Genomic DNA, 18,791 nt, shown 5'->3' with positions numbered 1-18,791 from the left:
TTCAGGTTTACCACCATCAACATTACATATAAAAACAAAGATGACACATGTAAGCTTGCTTATTGTTTTGGAAATAAAATAGCTAATAAAATGTAAACAAAATGGCTATATTTGTGTTGTAGAGACCCCCGGTTCATATCGCCACCACAAATCAGAACGGAATCTGAGAATGAGACATTTCACGTCAATCCACTCTGAATGAGTTTGTTTATGTGTCAAATCAAGATTTCTGCAGATTTTCTGCAAAAAAACCACCTTTAACCCAATTAACACAGTTTATATTTACATGTTTATTACAAAACGTGTCAAAGATCTTAATGTTGATAATGTTTCCTTCCTCTCAGCATAAAAATACCAGAGAGGATATTTATTACAAGTTTATCTGTTTAAACAGATTGTAACATAATTAATGAGGAAATGTCGAAGTGTATTTAACATGTATAACAAATTATACTTCATATAACAAACTGTACACAGAACAGCCACAACTCATATCATAATCAGACATTTACACAAACGGGTGACCCAGAATCCACAGTATAATAGTGAAGAGTTGAACTACACAAATACATAACGCTTTCATAAAAAGAGAGAAAAACAAGTGAGAAAGGACTCGATGGTCAGCAGCCAAGTGGGGATGGTGCGAAGAAGTACAAAGCCAGGAGGATGAGGTAGACAACCGTCAGAGCTGTTCCTGAGGAAGAACACGGCCATTTCAGTCAGACTAAACCACTCAAGAGCAACTTTTAAAAAACACTGAACAGCACATACCCTGGAAATAATCAGACTTTCCATCCATAAAGATGTAATTCGCCAGGATGACGCTGAAGATGCTGGCCCAGAGGTGCAAGTCGCTGAATATGAGCACAAATCCAACGTCCTGGTCGGAATGCAAAGCTCTTAATGTAACGTTTCCCCATCGTGCACATACACGATGAACTGAGTAAGAGTGGATTACAGTTTGTCAGGCTTACTTACGTAAACAGCATTGAATAAGATCAGGAGGGGAATCTGAAGCATGCAGACTTGTACTGCAATACAGTTTCCAACTTCCAGGCTAGATTAAAAAAATAAATAAATAAATAAAATTATTACATAGTTGCAAAGTACACTAAAGAAAACAAGAAGGAAAAAAACAAAGATTGTTAACCCTTGTGTGGTGTTGATGTGTTTGTTACTCAGTGGTCTGGTGACCCACCACATTATTGTTTTAATAAATCAATACAGCCATAACAATTAATGTAAAAATACCAGATGATTAAAATATCACAAGTGTCCAGCGTAGGGTTCTCCTTTGGCAGCTGTAGCCAGTCAGCAGCCTGTCCATGTTGTCCACCCTCACACACACACACACACACACACACACACACACACACACACACACACACACACACACTGACAGCAGGCCATGTAGGAGGAGAACAGAGTGAAGGACACAGCACCTCCACACTTTTACTCCCCGCAGGTTCACCCAACACCACATGTGTAATATAGATGTGTGGGGGGTGAACAGAGTGAAGACACTGAAAATGGGTTATTTTATATGTTCTTCACAGAAAATGAGCAAAGACCAAGAATCTGAGGTTGAAATAATAATAAATCCCATTATTTTTTTCTTTTGTTAAACATTGAAAACGGGTCCCACAGACCCCCCCAACACCACACAAGGGTTAAATATCGAGAGTGCCGACCTTAAACTGATGTTATTCTGCAGGGCAAACTGGATCCCATTCACAATTTCTGGAATCTCAGGAACCATGGCCAGCACAGTCACTCCAATGAAGTACTACAAGAAGACAAAATTACTCAAATTACGTTTTGTTCATTTTTTTTTTTATAGTTCAGTAAGAACATATTTAAAACTTATTTATTTGCAGAGTTAAACATATTGGGGAAAAAAAAAAAAACATAAAATGTAAAATGTCCCAAAACTTTGGCACAGGCTACATTTTATGTTGTATTTTTTCTGTTAAATCCAGCAAAAAAAAAGAAAAAAAAGTGTAAATTGTGCAGAAATGTGTTCGGGAGGACGTGTTCACTTATTGTCACTTTGAAAAAAATCAACAAAACGTAATTTGACTAAGGTCAGTGTAAATGACTATACACTGTAAAACTGACTGAATATTTTAAATTAAAAAAGAAACCTGGTTGTCTTAAAATTCAGTTGACAGAGTGTAAAACTTCTTATCAGAAGCTCAATTAACTTAATTTTTTATTCAACCAGGTTGCTAACTTTAAGTTAAAACACTGATTTTTTTTTAGTCTATATATATATATATATATATATATATATATATATATATATACACACACACACACTTTTCAAAATGTTTGACCTACATTTGAACACCTTCTTTCTAGAGTACCTGGATTCTAATGAGCAGATGTGTATAAAAACATGTATAAAAGAAGTTTAAGCAGAATCAAATGTGGGATTATGATGCTGGGACTGATATTTCCAGGGCTGCACAGTAATATCGGGATCATAACAGTTACTGGCAGATATTTGCTTAAAAAAATTGATTAAATAAAAAATAGCATCGAACAGATGTTTAGATTTGACAGTTATTTCAAACTGATATGTGATGATGTGCTTATTGTACTATAGAAGCACAGAATGTTTAGGTGAAGCTGGGTTACTGTGCCTTTACTGCACTTGTGACTCTACAGGGCTACATTTCTCTGTAATGCTTATCCAGGTGGATGTAGTCTCTATAAATGTGTATGTATCAGCATCTGCAGACATGTATAAGAAAAATATCAAATATCAACATCAGCTCATAATTCCCATATCGGGGCATCCCTGGATACTTCTTACGTAGATGTGAATAAAGGTGGCAGATGGACCTGTGAGACACTGGAGTGAGAGATGATGGGTTTGATGTGCTCTGTTGTGAGGTCTGCACAGGCTGCCGTCAGTATAGTGGCCACGATTAGAACCACCAAAGCCCTCCATCTGGACCAATGCACCACTGGATTATGTTGACTAGCCACTGGTACAAGAGAAATACAGTAACAGGATAAATAATATTATATGAGCAGACAAAAAACATCACCTAGCTGTGTGCGTGTATATATATATATATATATATATATATATATATATATATATATATATATGATTTATTTTGATGTAAATGAGTTAAAACATCCTTTACAGAGAACACATCTGCACGTTTTCCTGTTTAATTGCTAAATTTGACATATTGGGGAAAAAATAAAACTTATAACGTAAGTTCACATTTTATATTTTATGTTTTATTTTTTTCCAATACATTAAACTCAGCAAATACACAGAAATTAGAAACAATGCCACATTTAAGTTTGTCCCCTTTACAGGATGTTTTAACTTATTTCCACTCAGAGAGTCAACAAAACATGTAACTTGACCAGGAGTGTTCAAATATTTGCATATGACTGTAAATAGGAGGAACAAGACAGCTGAAGTTTGACTTGAAGGTTACAGCCTGCTGCCCTGGAGGCACCAACACGAAACTAGGGATGCATAATGACATCAGAATGATACTGGCACTGGACAGGTGTTTAGATTTGACCAATATTTCAAACTGATATTTGTTGTCATACTTATTGGATTCCACAAGAGCAGAGAACAGAGCACTTGGGTCACATGTGTCAGGCTCCAGTCCTTATGGGCCAAAACACTGCAGACTTCAGCTCACTGCTCCGTTAAACACACCCGATTCAGCTCATCAGCTCATTAGCAAGGCCTTAACGAACTGAATTCAGAGTGATAGATGAGGGTAAATACTGATCTCCGCAGCACTTTGGCCTGGAAGGTCACCAGTTTGACATGCCTGACTTAGGTGATGTTGGGCTACTGAGCTAAATGCATTTTATTCATTTTACTGCATCTGTAACCCAAAATAAGTGTTAAATTTCTATCTAATCCAGGTCAATGTCCCAATTTCTATAATGTATAAATATTTATGTGTTGTATTTTTATGTATTTATGCATCAGCAGGTGTGTCAACATAAAATACTAGACATCAGCATCAATTACAGAAAACACTTAATGTGAAAAACAGCGCTCTCTTGTGGATACACACCATGGCCGTGGCCATCACTGACGTGGATGTCGTAGATGTGCGAGTGGGTCTTTAGCGTGAAGACCAGGCCGATGAGATAGGCAGCGGGCAGAAGGACAGAGACTGTATACACCAGAGGCCTGTAATATCACCACAGGCTGAAAATGACGACACATGTACTTTCACTACTAAAGTATCTGGAACTCAAAAACGTGTAGATACACTTACTCAATGTGACTCAGATACAGGGAGTGGTTGTTCTCACTCTGCAAGAGAAAACAGCACGTTTGTGGTCAGATTCTCCAGAAAAAAAAAAGATCTTTTTTACTGCACTTCATGGTTTCAGAGATCCAATTACTCACCAGGTCATAGTGGCAATCTGTGCAGTAAAACGGCCCGCTGTTATTCCCCGAGGGATTACTGCAGCCTTCGCACATCAGGTTCCCATAGGCTTTAGAGAAGAGAGTAGGGGCAAACACACCTGTAATCCCAGACACAGCAGAAAAAAAGATAAACCAAACTCAGCTTCATGCTCACCTGACCCAAGTAAAGCTGAACTGTGTAAGATTCGGGGATTTGGAGACCTCTCTGGTGGAAATATGTAATTGCAAGCAACGTGTGGAAGAAAGGTGAGGTGTGCAACGGACCGCTTCCCCTAGCAGATAAATCTGATGATTGCGAGTGCTTTGAAAAAGTATGTAAAGAAAGCTCGGTCAAAACTTGATGGACACATCTTTCAACGTTGTCATCATATTTTTAGCAGTGTAATGTTGATTTTGCCTTTGAGAGCCAAACATAGAGAAGGACTTTCTTTTAAAACGTGTGCGTGTGACGTTAACACACAAAGACGTGTGACATGGTCTGAAAAACGCCCGACCCAACACATCAAATCACAATTAATGGACCAAAGGAAACGACCCAAAATTACTTGAAAAAACATCTGGTTCCATTGACTTACATTAAAAGTAAAGTATGTTTTTTTCTTCTCCTGTAAAGTTATCATTTGGAGATATGAGGTTGTGTCCCAACAGCAGCGATACATGTATTTTGCATTTATTCACAAACACACACACACTTCTGTTGTACATTTTACACTCTGTACATACATAATCTGTATATTTAACACAACTGAATACACCATTTTTCTGTATTTTACATATATTATTCTTTATTTTTCCTATACATAAAAAAAACTAGTTACTTGTGCAATATTATTAGAATATACACTGTTCTTTAACTAGTTTATAAATTTTGTACATTATTTGTACATAAATATAATAATACACTTTATTTAATTTGGCACAATGCTACTACTTGCTTTTCATGTAGGTGCTAACCGCATTTTGTTGTGCTGTACATGTACGAACACACATACTCACACACCTACCCATCAATATATATTTGATGTCTGCTTCAATAAGTATACAAATAACTGGATCATGTAGTTTCCTCACCTCCTACTGAAATAAAGAGCAGGGCAGAGCTGACCCCGGCCGATCTGCTGTTGAATCTCTGCTCTCTGTGCTTGAAGCCCCCAACGACCATGCAGAGACCCTGTAAGACAGGCTCAGCTTACATGACCACGAATGAGATGAGGATGATTAAAAGGGGAAATCATTAAAGCAATACTGCAGCATTTTACAACCTAATCTCAACGTGCCAGATCTGTGGCATAAGGTCAATTACAACAGAACAGAAACTTGTAACAGAAGCCAGTAGGCAGTTGTTATTAGAAGTTCCCTTTACTAGGAAATCATTTTCCAGGACCATTTTCATTATATATATATATATATATATATATATATATATATATATATATATATATATATATATATATATATATATATAGACCCAAGACAGCAGTTGCTGATTAAAGGTCAGCACAGCTGCTGATTTCCTTAACATTAAAGTTGATGCAGCCCCTAACGACCCCTTTCTGACTTAATACACCTAAACATTGACTCACTTGAAACAGTCCTTAGCTACTCATCATTTGATCACACATTGTACTAAAATATTAGACATGAATGTTATATTCTGCAAGAAGTTGGCGTGTTAATGTAGCCTCGCTCGATCAGGTGTTCCAACACAGCATCCACAAATTTGTCCACATGCAATACAACAAACTACAACAGGTATGAATGAACACTCAAACTAGCCATTAGCAGCTAAACATGCGCTGAAATATCCCACCTCAGTGGCTTAAACACTTTTCAGGACATTCATAGTTTTCCTACTTTCCAGGTGTTCTGCATGACTGGAAATCTAGTTCACAGATTCCCAAATTTTCCAGGACATGTGGGAACCCAGAGGTGTGAGATGGTTCAAGGGTTCTTTAGTAAATGTATAGTAAAAACTATATAGAACCATTTCATGCTTAAATCGTTCTTTAGATTGATGGAGAATGTGTTGTATATGGTTCCATGCAGGACTTTTTTTTTTTAAAAATGGTTCTTGACATCGTAACTATAGAGGAACCCTTTTTGGTGCCACACAGAACCATATACAACACATTCTCCATCAATCTAAATAACCATTTCACCATGCAAGGAACCATTTAAGCAGGAAATGGTTCTATGTAGAACTCGTGGTTCTAAATTGAACCATTCCTTGTGCTGTATATTGTTCTATACAGCACCAAAAAGTGTTCTTCTACAGTTATGATGTCAAGGAACTATTTCCAAGGAAGTCCTTTATAGGACCATAAACAACACATTCTCCATCAATCTGAAGAACCATTTCACCATGCAAAGAACCATTAAAGCATGAAATGGTTCTATATAGAACTCATTTGTTCTAAATAGAACTATTCCTTGTGTTGTATATGGTTCTATATAGCACCAAAAAGGGTTCTTCTATAGTTATGCCAAGAACCATTATCAAAAAAGTTCTTTATAGAACCATAAACAACACATTCAATACATTACTAAAGAACCCTTGAAGAACCATCTTTTTTAAAGGTGTAGGGAAACATCTCAAAACAATTATTTGGGGTAACTGACCACATGGAAGCAGCACAGAGATTAGGTTGGAAAATGTTGGAGGACTTCTTTACGGTCTCAGTCTGTGTTACTGAAAATAATAGAAATACAATAAAAACCTCTAAACACAATCAGTCACTCACCGGAACAAAGAGGATGCAGCCCAGCAGGGTCCCCGTCAGAGCCGCCTTAACAATCTCTCCATAGCACTTGCTCCCAGCCCGGTGACCTTGCAGCAGGGCAGTGATGTAGAAGGTCATCTCAGTAATGGAACCGAATGTGGCGTTTACTACTGCTCCCACAGCGAAGTTACTCTGAGCTGAGATACTGAGAGATCACAAGCACCACAGTCAACAATCCATTCACAACTGACCACAGAGATATACACAGACTGGTCACTTTATCAAGTACACGTCCTTGTATGCGTTGCGCTGGTACAAGTGGATCAGACACTGCAGTACTGCTGGAGTATTTAAATACTGCGCCCACTCAGTGTCCACTCTATTAGGCACAGCTACTTTGTTGGTCTTCCAAGAAAGACGATAGCTCATCTGTTACTTTACAGTTTGTGTTGGTCATCCTCTAGTCCTTCATCAGTGGTCACAGGACACTGTGGGCTGGATGTTTTTGGTTGGTGGACTATTCTCAGTCCAGCAGTGACAGTGAGGAGTTTAAAACTCCAGCAGCACTGCTGTGTCTGATCCACTCAGACCAGCGCAACACACCACCACCACATCAATGTTACTGCAGTGCTGAGAATGATCCACCACCCTCGTAATACCTGCTCTGTGGTGGTCCTGTGGGGGTCCTGACCATTGAAGAACAGGGTAAGAAAGTAGGCAGAGAAACAGATGGACTACAGTCTGTAACTGCAGAGCTACAAAGTGCTCCTATATAGTCAGTGGAGCTGATAAAATGGACAATGAGTGTAGAAACAAGGAGAAGTACTTGATGAAATGGCCGGTCCATGTATGGATTTCTTGAGTTTAGAGAAGTCAGTGTGTTCTGAGTGATCTGAGTGATTACAGGAGGACATGCTGTAGATTTGGATATTACCTTGCTATGCCCATGCCAATGTAGTAAGACAGAGGAATGATGGAGGACACAGCCGTGGCAAACTTCACCTCGGACCTGACAAAAGAATTGTCTCTGTCCACATAGCCAATCACCAGAGTGAAAATGACCAGAGACAACAAATCTGGAAAAAAGACTTCAAGGTTTATAACCAGGGATGCACAGACACCATTTTGCCACTTCCAACACCAGATCCTCAAGAATTTGTCAATACATAGTGCTAAAAATGATTTTAATACTTCACTTTGCTAAAATTAGTGTTCTCTGTTACAAATACAGCATACTAAGCGTGTAAGTAAGGCATTTACTGGTTGGATAACTTCATATTCGAATGATTTCAGTGCTGCTCTTTGCCGTGGCTCACAGTCTCCGATGTGTGTTGTATTATTTTGGAACAACAGTACTTGTGTTCATGTCCATCACCTACTAAATATAAATTAATGTACAAGTACAAACACAATTCCAAAAGAGTTTGTAAAAGTAATTTGTGAATCCACTTTGACCTGTATTTAAACAAAAGCAGTACAAAGACAATATATTTAACATTTTATCTTACCAACTTTGTGTTTTTAAACAATATAGGCTCACTGTAAAACTAATGCCTGCAACACACTCATCAAAAAATGCACCCGCCACAGTCCAACTGTTTGAAAACAACCTTTCTTTTTCAAAGATTTTGGTTATTTCACCGTCTACAGTCGCTAAACGGCCAAAAACCACAACTACATGCCCACAACCTTCAATCCCTCAGACGGCACTGCATGTCTGTGATGTATATCACCACGTGTAACCACAACTGCTGTCAGTGATCACCATCTATCACTAGTGCACAGTGGAAGCCGAATGTCAACAATGTCCAGAAACGCCGCCCACTTCTCTGGGCTCAGACTCATTTGAAATGCACTGACGCACAATGGAAACACGTATAGTGGTCTGATGAGTTTTATGAAAACAACAGATATTGTGACATCCCTCTGGGCCCAAGTGGAAAAGGAGCATTAAATTTAATACAGATCAAAAAGGATTTACTAATCACTGCTTTCTGTTTTTATTGGCATTTTACATACTGTTGCAAATTTTTTGGAATTGGGTTTGTAGTAAAGCAACACTGATCAAACCTCTGGCCCACTGACATCACTGCTGTCTGCTTTTGGCCTTATTAGTCATACATCAAGCTGATTTTATATTCTTACTTTCCAGATTTGAACGACTGGAAATCTAGTACGTAGATTTCCAATTTTTTTAGGATGTGTGGGAATCATGAGGTGTATTGAGACAACAGGTCAATTTCTGTTCCTGTACTAACGATAAACTGTTAAAAATATGTTTTTTCAATGGTTCTTTAGTAAAAGGAATGTTTCTGTTTAGAATCATGAGTTCTGTATAGAACCATTTCCTGCTTAAATGGTTCTTTGCATGGTAAAATGGTTATTCAGATTGACGGAGAATGTGTTGTATATGGTTCTTTATGGCACCAAAAAGGGTTCTACTACAGTTATGATGTCAAGAAACCGTTTTTCAAAAACGTTCTTTATAGAACATTGATCTGGCCTCTGACCCAGTGATTATCAGTCATTTATTAGTCACACTGACTTATTCGTCATTTCCCTTTTAAAAGGCATTAAAAAACCACACAGAATGTACACTCACTGAGTACTTTATTAGGTACACCTACTTTGTATCTACATTGTCCATTTTATCAGCTCCACTTACTGTATAGGTGCACTTTGTAGTTCTACAGTTACAGACTGTAGTCCATCTGTTTCTCTGCGTACTTTGTTAGCCCCCTTTTACCCTGTTCTTCAGTGGTGAGGAGCCCCTGGACCCTCACAGAGCAGGTACTATTTGGGTGGTGGATCATTCTCAGCACTGCAGTAACACTAACGTGGTGGTGGTGTGTTAGTGTGTGTTGCACTGGTCTGAGTGGATCAGACACAGCAGTGCTGCTGGAGTTTTTAAACACCTCAGTGTCACTGCTGGACTGAGAATAGTCCTTGACTAGAGGATGACCAGCACAAACTGTACAGCAACAGATGAGCTACTGTCTTGGACTTTACATCTACAAGGTGGACCAACAAAATAATACCTGCTCTGTGGTGGTCCTGTGGGGGCCCTGACCATTGAAGAACAGAGTGAATTTGGGATAACAAATTATGCAAAGAAACAGATGGACTACAGCGTTTAACTACAAAGTGCACCTATACGGTAAGTGGAGCTGAGAAAATGGACAAAGAGTGTAGATACAAGGCAGGTGTACCTAATAAAGTGCTCAGTGAGTGTACACTGTCCATCTGCAATTAGATTTTAAAAAATGTTTGTAAACCACCTAAAAAAAAAAAATGACCATGGTGGACATCCCTTCGACAGCAAAGGATACTGACAGCGAAGACATTGATGCCATCTACAGTGTACTTGTAGTAGTACCAGTTAAAGGCACGGTAACAGCACAGGAGAACTCTAGTTTCACAGCCTGGAAGCTAAAGAGCAGAAGAGCAGTTACTTTAGATTACTGGGCTAAACAAACATTTCCAATGTACTGAAACATTCTTAACCACACAGTAACACAGCAGCCGCAGCAGACGTCCAAGCTCTCTACAACTGTTAAGCAATAACCAAAATGCAAAAGATCGGCAGAGCTCACTTTCTTCACAGGCCGAATTTGGATCTCCTCAGGGGGCAGGAGGAGGACAATGCTGAGTATCCTAGCATTCATCTTTGCCACAGGGATGGTGAAGACCATTATCCAGGACAGGATACAGGCCAGGCAATGAACTATGGCCAGAGGAACGTAGCCCAACACCAGCCAAACATATGTGCCTACACGACACTAAAATTCACAAAAAGGTGAAATGGTTACGACATTAGACAGATAGACATATAGATACATATATAGACATGTAGGTAGGTAGGTAGGTAGGTAGGTAGATAGATAAAAAAGGCAGTGCAATAATGACTGTACAAGGACGCACAGGTAACAGCATATAAATGACAATACTGAATAAATGTGCGCACATATTGGTACTAAAATAAAGTGTCCAGGTGTGGAGTGTCCAGATGTGCAAGAAAGTTGTATAGATTCTGTTCTTACCCAAGAACAAATCCCAAATAAGAAAACATTGGTGAATGTCAGAATCTTCATGAAAAAACTGTGTAAGTGGGTTTTAAGAAGAAATTTCTGCTTAAGAACAGGTGGTGAACGAGGCCCAGTGTGAATCAGGGAGGGTCTCTGGGGTATCTGAGTGTTCTTGTTTGATGAGATATGATCAGAAAAATATCAGAAGGCATATCTTAGACATGTGGTACATGTCTAAAAATAGTAGATGTTATTAAACACTATTAAAATGAAATAATGTGCCAACCAATCAAAATCCACAGCTATACTGCGCCCACTAAACAGGTCGCCTGTAATGTCATAGAACCGGCCCACATCGCTATGTACAGGTCAGTGATAGCTGGCAAAACTGACGGGATTCTGGTAAGAAATCTTCAGTGAAATTGATGACTTGGGGCAAGGAGGGGCTGAGGGGGGCATTTTTCTACACCAACCATTATGGCAATTGTGTTAGAAGAAGACAACACAAATCTGCCCTCGCAAGCAGTCGTACCCAGTAACGTCTCTTCTGGCTACAAGGAGCACTCGTTGGGACATCTATAGCGACGGGGGGAGGGGAGCGCAGCAGAGGAGTGGACTCTTTCACCTCTGTTGACTGACTGTCATCTGCCTCTTCTGGAATGACTTCACAGTTGGGAAATTTAATACAGCACCTCCGTACCAGGCTGCTAGTCTGAGGAGTGAAATGAGGAAAAAAAAGGAGGTCATGAGAAAACAGGTCACATTAAATTAGGAGCTACACCAATAACTTGAGTACACACTATATGAACGAAAGTACTGGGACACCTACACATTACACCTACAAGAGCTTTTATGACATCCCATTCTAAATCCATAGGCATTAATACGGAGTTGGTCCCTCGTTGCAGCTCTAAACAGCTTCCAATCTTCTGGGAAGCTTTCTTCTGTAGTGTGTCTGTGGGAATTCTTGCTCATTCATCCAGAAGAGCATTTGTGAGGTCAGATACTGATGTTGGATGAGAGGGTCTGGCTCACAATCTCCGTTCTAGTTCATCCCAAAAGTGTTTGATGAGTTTGGGGTCAGGGCTCTGTGAGGGCCAGTCAAGTTCTTTCACACCAAACTCACCCAGTCATGCCTTTATGGACCTTGCTTTGTGCACTGGGGCTCAGTCACGCTGGAACAGAAAAGGTTCTTCCCCAGACTGTTCAAACAAAGCTGGAAGCATAGAATTGTCCAAAATGTCTTTATCTGCTGAGGCATTAAGATTTCCCTTCACTGGAACTAAGGGTTTTAGACCAACCCCTGAAAAACAACCCCTTTCATTATCCCTCCTCCACCAAACTTTACAGTTGGCACAGTGCAGTCAGGCAGGTAACGTTCTCCTGGCATTCGCCAAACCCAGACTCGTCCATCAGACTGACAGATAGAGAAGCTGATTCATCACTCCACAGAATGTTGATGCCAGAGGAGGTTTGAGCATTGGTGACTTTTATGCACTATGCGCCTCAGCACTCAGTGACCTGCTCTGTGATTTTACATGATCTGACACTTCGTAGCAGAGCTGCGTCCTAAACACTTTCAATAACAACACTCATAGTTGATTGTGGAATATCTACGAGGGAAGACATTTCTTGAACTGACTTGTTGCAATGGTGCCATCATATTACAGCACCACGCTCAAATCCAGCGAGCTCTTTAGAACGACCCATTCTTTCACAAATGTTTGTAAAGGCAGGCTGCATGGCTAGGTGCTTGATTTTATACACCTGTGGCAATGAGACTGAATGAAACACTTGACTCCAATGATTAAGAGGTGTGTCCCAATACTTTTGTCCATTTAGTGCATAATCACACTGATTGTAATGTCCATACATGTAGATGCATTCATGTATTTGAAAAGCAGTGGACAAGTGGTGAAAACGAGTCCTTAGCAGAATGTAAAATCTCTGATGGGTTGTTACAGCTGACATAATGCAGCCTTTTTAGGTTACCTTTTGTAATGCCTTCCCAAAGGGCCAAAATAAGTAACCCGACAACTTCCAGCACAGTTTCCCTGTGGCCAAAGAGGGAAAAAAGCACTGGCTGAGGCAAAGAAATCAGACCAAAGTGAAAAGAACATGAAGTATTTTCTACATACCATATGGAATCCCAATGATGGTGCAAAACATCAACAAGCTAACCAGAACATAAACTAAAGAAATCCACCAGCCAAAGAAAAGTACATAAAGCACGTTCCCAATGCTCATCACTGAACCTGCAAACACAGAAAAAAAATATGAATAAGCTTATGAGAAAATGGTAACTGTATATCATAAGGAAAGTACCAGTTAATAGATTTTTTAGAAGCATTTGATACTCAGGGGCTTAAATAAGGGAATGGTAGAAAGCCACCTTGGATGAGAGACTATGATGAATGTCCACTGACCTTTCTGTGGTTTTACGAAGTTCAGCTCTGAATATAACTCCTTCACAATATCCGATCTATCCTCAATCGGACGCTCCGTAACATGGCTCTTCCATTTCCTGAAGCCGAACTGCCAAACAAGCACACACTGTTAAACTGATCAATTTTCTTGTAAAATAAAATTCGGAATACAGAAAAGGTTTATTGCTAATATGTTAGTCCTTTGCAAATTCACACATTTCAAATAACTGAAAGCTGTATTAAGAAATATTAGATGTGCACAGAATGATGAACGGAGCCATGCAATATTTTAAAATAAATCTTAAAGCTGTGCAGCATCAAGAATGAAGGAGTGATAAAATTAACATCCAGAATTCATCACATTTTAAAAGTGGAGATCAAATCTCGAGGCAGAGAACTTGACAAATTAATGTAAATATATCTTTTTTTTAGTATATTGTTTACTATTTTAGTCACTACTTGGCCATGGACGTCTTGAATTTTTTAATACAACTTCTAAAAAAATCTTTTGGTGAACAGTTTGTGATAAAAAAAGAAAAATGTATTCACCCTGTAATTATTGGCGACTTTGTGAGCCTCCACCTCGTTCTCTGCACGGATGGTGGTCCTACAGCTCGCCTCCTGCCAAGCATCCTCAGCACACCACGAGTGAACAGAGGGTTCTAGCAGAGAGATCGAATCCAGTATGAGCACTGAAGATGGTGTTTAGTCAGAAATGCAAGTCGATGATTATCATCCTATATGCAAGTTAAACATACAGGGGAATTCCACCGATTTTTCAAAATTCTCTTATAATTCAGTCGCTGAGATGTAAACAAAGCCTGAATTTAATATACTGAAAAAAAATCATATAAAATGCAGCCTGTGCAAAAGTTATTTTCTGTATTTTTTAATCAAATATTTTAAATTCAGCAAATAATCAGAAAATAAACACTAAATTGAAGTTCCCTGTAGAGTTAACTTACTTTCACTTAAATCAACAAAACATGTAAATTAATCTGGGGTGCACAAACTTTTGCAAATGACTGTACTTCTACAGTGAACAAACAGAACATCCTTTTCACTTGTTCACCGTCTTACACAGTACATCGTTTAACAAAATGATGAAGAGTGAGCACGATAAAGCCTCTTACTGTGAGCGGAGAGGCATTTCGGTGTGAAGTGGCCAAAATGGTGTGAGGTGCAGGGCGAAGGAGTATCAACCATCTCAGGGTGAGCGCCGGCCACGCAGAGCCTGTCACACTGGGAGCTCCGGCGATGACCTTTGGGCTCGTGGTCCCACAGGAGTTCTGAAGGTCAGAGAAAGGGGAAAGGAGAAGGGGGGGAGCACACATATCACTGGATTTAGACGTTTCTCATGGTCAGTATTAGCCCCAAATCATTTCTGTGTGACTAACGAAAGCCTCCTGATGGTCACATGAACCAGTATGTCACATTTGCAGTGCATCATCTGTGTCCGATCACATTCTCAATGGATTACATGGAAGCACAAGATATAATATTTCTGAAGTTTTCAGAAATATTAAAACCAGTGGACAGTGATTGTAGACTTTACATTGGAAATGTTTTCATACATCAAGTGAGGAAGGAAGCACTTACTTTGCTGTTTAAAATTAAAGGCTAATAATAGTAATAAGTTTTCATTATTATTATTATTATTATTATTATTATTAGTGCTGCCCAATTTTAATAACTGATGAACCATAATCAAATTGAATTATCTGCAGCTGCTCTACAGACTTCAAGACCTACAGATTTAATGCTGCCAAGTCGTATATTTTATCATTAAAGGGGCAGTCCAGCCAAAATTAAACATTTTACCATCGCCACATCTGTTGAGATCATGTCTGATCATCTCCTACCTCAACAGACCTGAGAGGGAGATTTTTCTGTTTAAAGACTAGGCAAACCCTCTAGTGATGATGCATCTTGAAGGAGGGAGGAACTTTTTGAAAAAATACAAGCACTCTAGAGTTGTAACTTAAGGGTGCGCTGCTTAAAATGTTTTTTTCCTCCCCTACTTACTGCTAAAATGTTAAATTTCATGTGTGAGAGAGTGTTGACAGACAAAAACATAAAAGGATACAAAACTGTGAATTCTGAATCTGCTGAGGCAGAGGGAAGCAATGCTACACTATAGAATATTACAGAACTCAACTAATACCATATTAAATGTCACTTTTAAGCCACAATGCCCATTTAAAAGGTCTATATAATGGAAAGCTACATTTTCCTCACTTTCTTCAAATAAAAAAATAAGACTGTGATGTATGTAAACATAGCTTAATGCACACTTTACTCCACATATGAAAAGTAAGCTGCAAAAAAAGTCCACTGTGAGTTCATGGTTTCTCTGAGGTCACAAAAACCAACACTTTATAACATATCGGCCCATTTTAACTGACAGCAGTTAGATAAGGAGTTATAAGGAGTTGCCTGGTCTGTTTTTTTTTACAATGAGTCACGGTCTTAAAGGCCCAGTAATAAAAAAACAGCCTGTTTAAATTTAAGGGGTAAAGAGGGGTTGAAAACGGCCATGTACACTAAATTATGACTATTATTGATACATAAAACCACGTCATAAGTAGATCTTAGAAGGGGAAAAATAAAATGCAAGATAAATGTAGCATATGGGCCCTTAAATGCAACCAAACCCTAACGTCAAACGCCTTGCTCTGAGCCATGTGGAGTCGGTTAGTCAACTTAATTATTTAAAATGGAATTTCTGCCTCATTTTTGAGAAGAATGTCTTTCAAAGACATTCACACACACCTAAAAACACCACATATGGGGCTTTTATTTAGATGTGCCCAATAAACAGTGACATTATTCTATTGCTAGCTTGTTTTTCTGTATTAGTCTAACACTAAGATACCTGTTAGTAGCACAAATTGCTAGCCTAGTTAATAAGAATTGCTTCATAACTAATACAGATTCCTTTATATGGAGCCCCAAAGTGACAGGGTGATTATTTTTAATAAGGCATGGCCAAAAATTATTACATTGAGGCCACAAACTGCTACACTCAGTCCACAAATGAATGTACAGAGGCCATGAATTACTTTATAAAGGCCACAAATTAATATACTGATGCCATGAACTACTATATTGAGGTCACGAAATACTGAGGATCATGAATTACTATACTGAGTCCAAATATTAATATATTGAGGGCACAAATTAATACACTAAGCCACAAATTACTGGCCACGAATGAATATATTGAGGCTACAATTTACTATATTAAGCCACAAATTACTATAGTGAAGTTGTGAGAAACTTAATATAGCAACTCGTGGCCACGCCTTATTAAAAATAATCACCTTGTCACCTGAGGGGCTCAGAAACTTTAAACTTAAATTCAAGTTCATGGCCTAAATTCTTTCTTCAGACACTCAAACTATCTTCAGAGCTTCAAAACCAGCGACAGCTTCAAATCCTTAGCTTGCCCGCAGTGTTTGTAGGCAGATCTACTTCTCAAACAAATCCTCTGAACGTGCGGGGAAAAAAGAACAGACCACCAACACAAGGCGAGGCTAAGGTATTTAGGGGGTGAAACGCACAAACATCCTAATAAAACCAGTCTGAAAACTTACTAAACTCGCTTAAAATGAGGTGCCACTGAGGTTGAGACGCTATGCGCGTCTTCCCACTTTAAAACAGGCTCTTTTTGAACGCTTCATGACTGAAACCCCAGCTCCTACCTGAGCTGTCGGCCGTGGACCTCCGCCTCAGACTCTCCAGGTCCGCTGACCGTGTGTGTTTGGGGTGAGAGGTGTGGGACATGGCTGCAGCTTCACTCGGACTGCACTGAGCCTTCAGTCCATCCTCATCCTCATCTAGTGCGCGACCGGAGCGCCGAAGGTCCTTTTAAAATTCGCAGCGGCCTTCACGCTGCATTCTGGGATTTGTAGTCAACGTGCTGTAGCCGGGTACTGGGCCTGTTGGGGTCGACTTGTCTTGCACTTATACTGCTGAATTAATGTGCTTCAGCTTCATATCACCAGAGAATTAGGGGTGGGTGATAATAAATAATTGCCCCCCCCCTCTTTGAAGTCATATGATGCCCTAAATGTAACTAAAGCCCAGCAGTGAGGAGCTGAACTTTACCCTCCTCTGCTGTCACTACAGACTGGCAGGGTCACTACAGAGCAGCGCTGGTAGCTGTTAATGAAGTAATGTTCTTTTTATTTGAGGGTCCCATTTTGTAAGAGAAGACTTCAACCACTACCCCTTGTAACTCAGTTCCAAGGCGCAAGGTGACCCTCAAAAACAAGGGGTAGGGGTAAAAATAAGAAATGGGATTGGGCCAAAAATAAAGTAGAAAGAAAATGTTGGGGTCGACTGTGATTCAAATTCCATGGGAGTCAAATCCAAACAATAATTTAATCAGTTCTGGTCACACCCACAGGACCCCCACCTGATCATGAATACAACACTATTTGAACTATATGCACATTGCACTTCAATGTTATTCTGAACGGCTGACTGCCTTCATATATACTTGGATTGAACTAACATGCATACTATAGTTTACTGAACACTACCTCTAAAAATTGCCACACATATTTAGCACATTTTGCACATACGTATACACAGTCTATGCACCAGTACAGCTCTGTGTCTCTAGTTTCATCAGTATTTATTGTCTATTGTCTATTATTGTATTGTCCATTTATTGTTTTGTACTTATTGTGTTTACACACTGTCATCCAGCTAGTACATGTGCACTCATGTCCTTGTACCGTATGACCGCCGTGTATGTATAATGACAATAAAGTGTAATTAAATTTACTTGATTCTCAATTCCAAAAATCTAAACAGCCAAATCCAAATCAAAATGTATGCAAAATTAAATGGTTAAGAGTCATTCAGAGTGGTTTGGTGTGAAAAGCTCTGTTCCAGAGAAACTTACAGAGTCAGAATTGTTCACAGTGGTGATAGGAACCAGACATCCACCTCTAGAAGCTCCCTCACAGAAAGCTATTACATGAAATGCCTAATGCGTCAAGCTTTATATTGTTACAATAGACCTTTTTGGTGCTATACGGAACCTTTTCTAAAAGGTCCTATATAGAACCATCTACGGCACATTCTCCATCAGCTTGAATAACCCTTTCATGATGCAAAGAACCCATGCAAAGGGTTATTTGAGTGTTATTGCAGACTACAGACTCCAAGGGACTGCATA

General features: G+C 39.3%; 1 protein-coding gene across 1 annotated transcript; it reads right to left on the bottom strand.

Moving 5' to 3' along the window:
• Positions 1 to 620: 620 nt before the first annotated feature.
• Positions 621 to 17,422, bottom strand: cax1 (cation/H+ exchanger protein 1). Its single transcript, XM_036575565.1, has 20 exons — positions 17,305 to 17,422; positions 14,734 to 14,889; positions 14,150 to 14,262; positions 13,601 to 13,709; positions 13,313 to 13,429; positions 13,167 to 13,228; positions 11,707 to 11,886; positions 10,743 to 10,928; positions 10,479 to 10,578; positions 8,084 to 8,225; positions 7,171 to 7,354; positions 5,501 to 5,600; positions 4,409 to 4,527; positions 4,275 to 4,312; positions 4,068 to 4,186; positions 2,848 to 2,993; positions 1,692 to 1,786; positions 979 to 1,057; positions 772 to 880; positions 621 to 694 (listed from the first exon to the last, which is right to left on the bottom strand). The coding sequence occupies exons 1-20, from the start codon at positions 17,384 to 17,386 to the stop codon at positions 621 to 623; spliced, it is 2,310 nt and encodes a 769-aa protein (XP_036431458.1). The 5' UTR covers positions 17,387 to 17,422.
• Between the last annotated feature and the right edge of the window lie 1,369 nt (positions 17,423 to 18,791).

This window comes from Colossoma macropomum, unplaced genomic scaffold (genome assembly GCF_904425465.1).
Source record: "Colossoma macropomum unplaced genomic scaffold, Colossoma_macropomum, whole genome shotgun sequence".
Classification (NCBI taxonomy): Eukaryota; Metazoa; Chordata; class Actinopteri; order Characiformes; family Serrasalmidae; genus Colossoma; species Colossoma macropomum.
The sequence above is the reverse complement of the archived record's forward strand: the minus strand, read 5'-3'. Positions and strand labels throughout refer to the sequence as shown.

What these genes read in the sequence shown, in the direction of transcription:
- cax1 (XM_036575565.1), bottom strand. Translation starts at nt 17,386, where the DNA reads ATGTCCCACACCTCTCACCCCAAACACACACGGTCAGCGGACCTGGAG. An exon ending in GCCAGAAGAGACGTTACTGG is followed by an intron (nt 10,929 to 11,706) that starts GTACGACTGCTT and finishes TGTGAATTTTAG; the next exon opens with TGTCGTGTAGGCACATATGT. An exon ending in GCTGCATCCTCTTTGTTCCG is followed by an intron (nt 5,601 to 7,170) that starts GTGAGTGACTGA and finishes CCTGTCTTACAG; the next exon opens with GGTCTCTGCATGGTCGTTGG.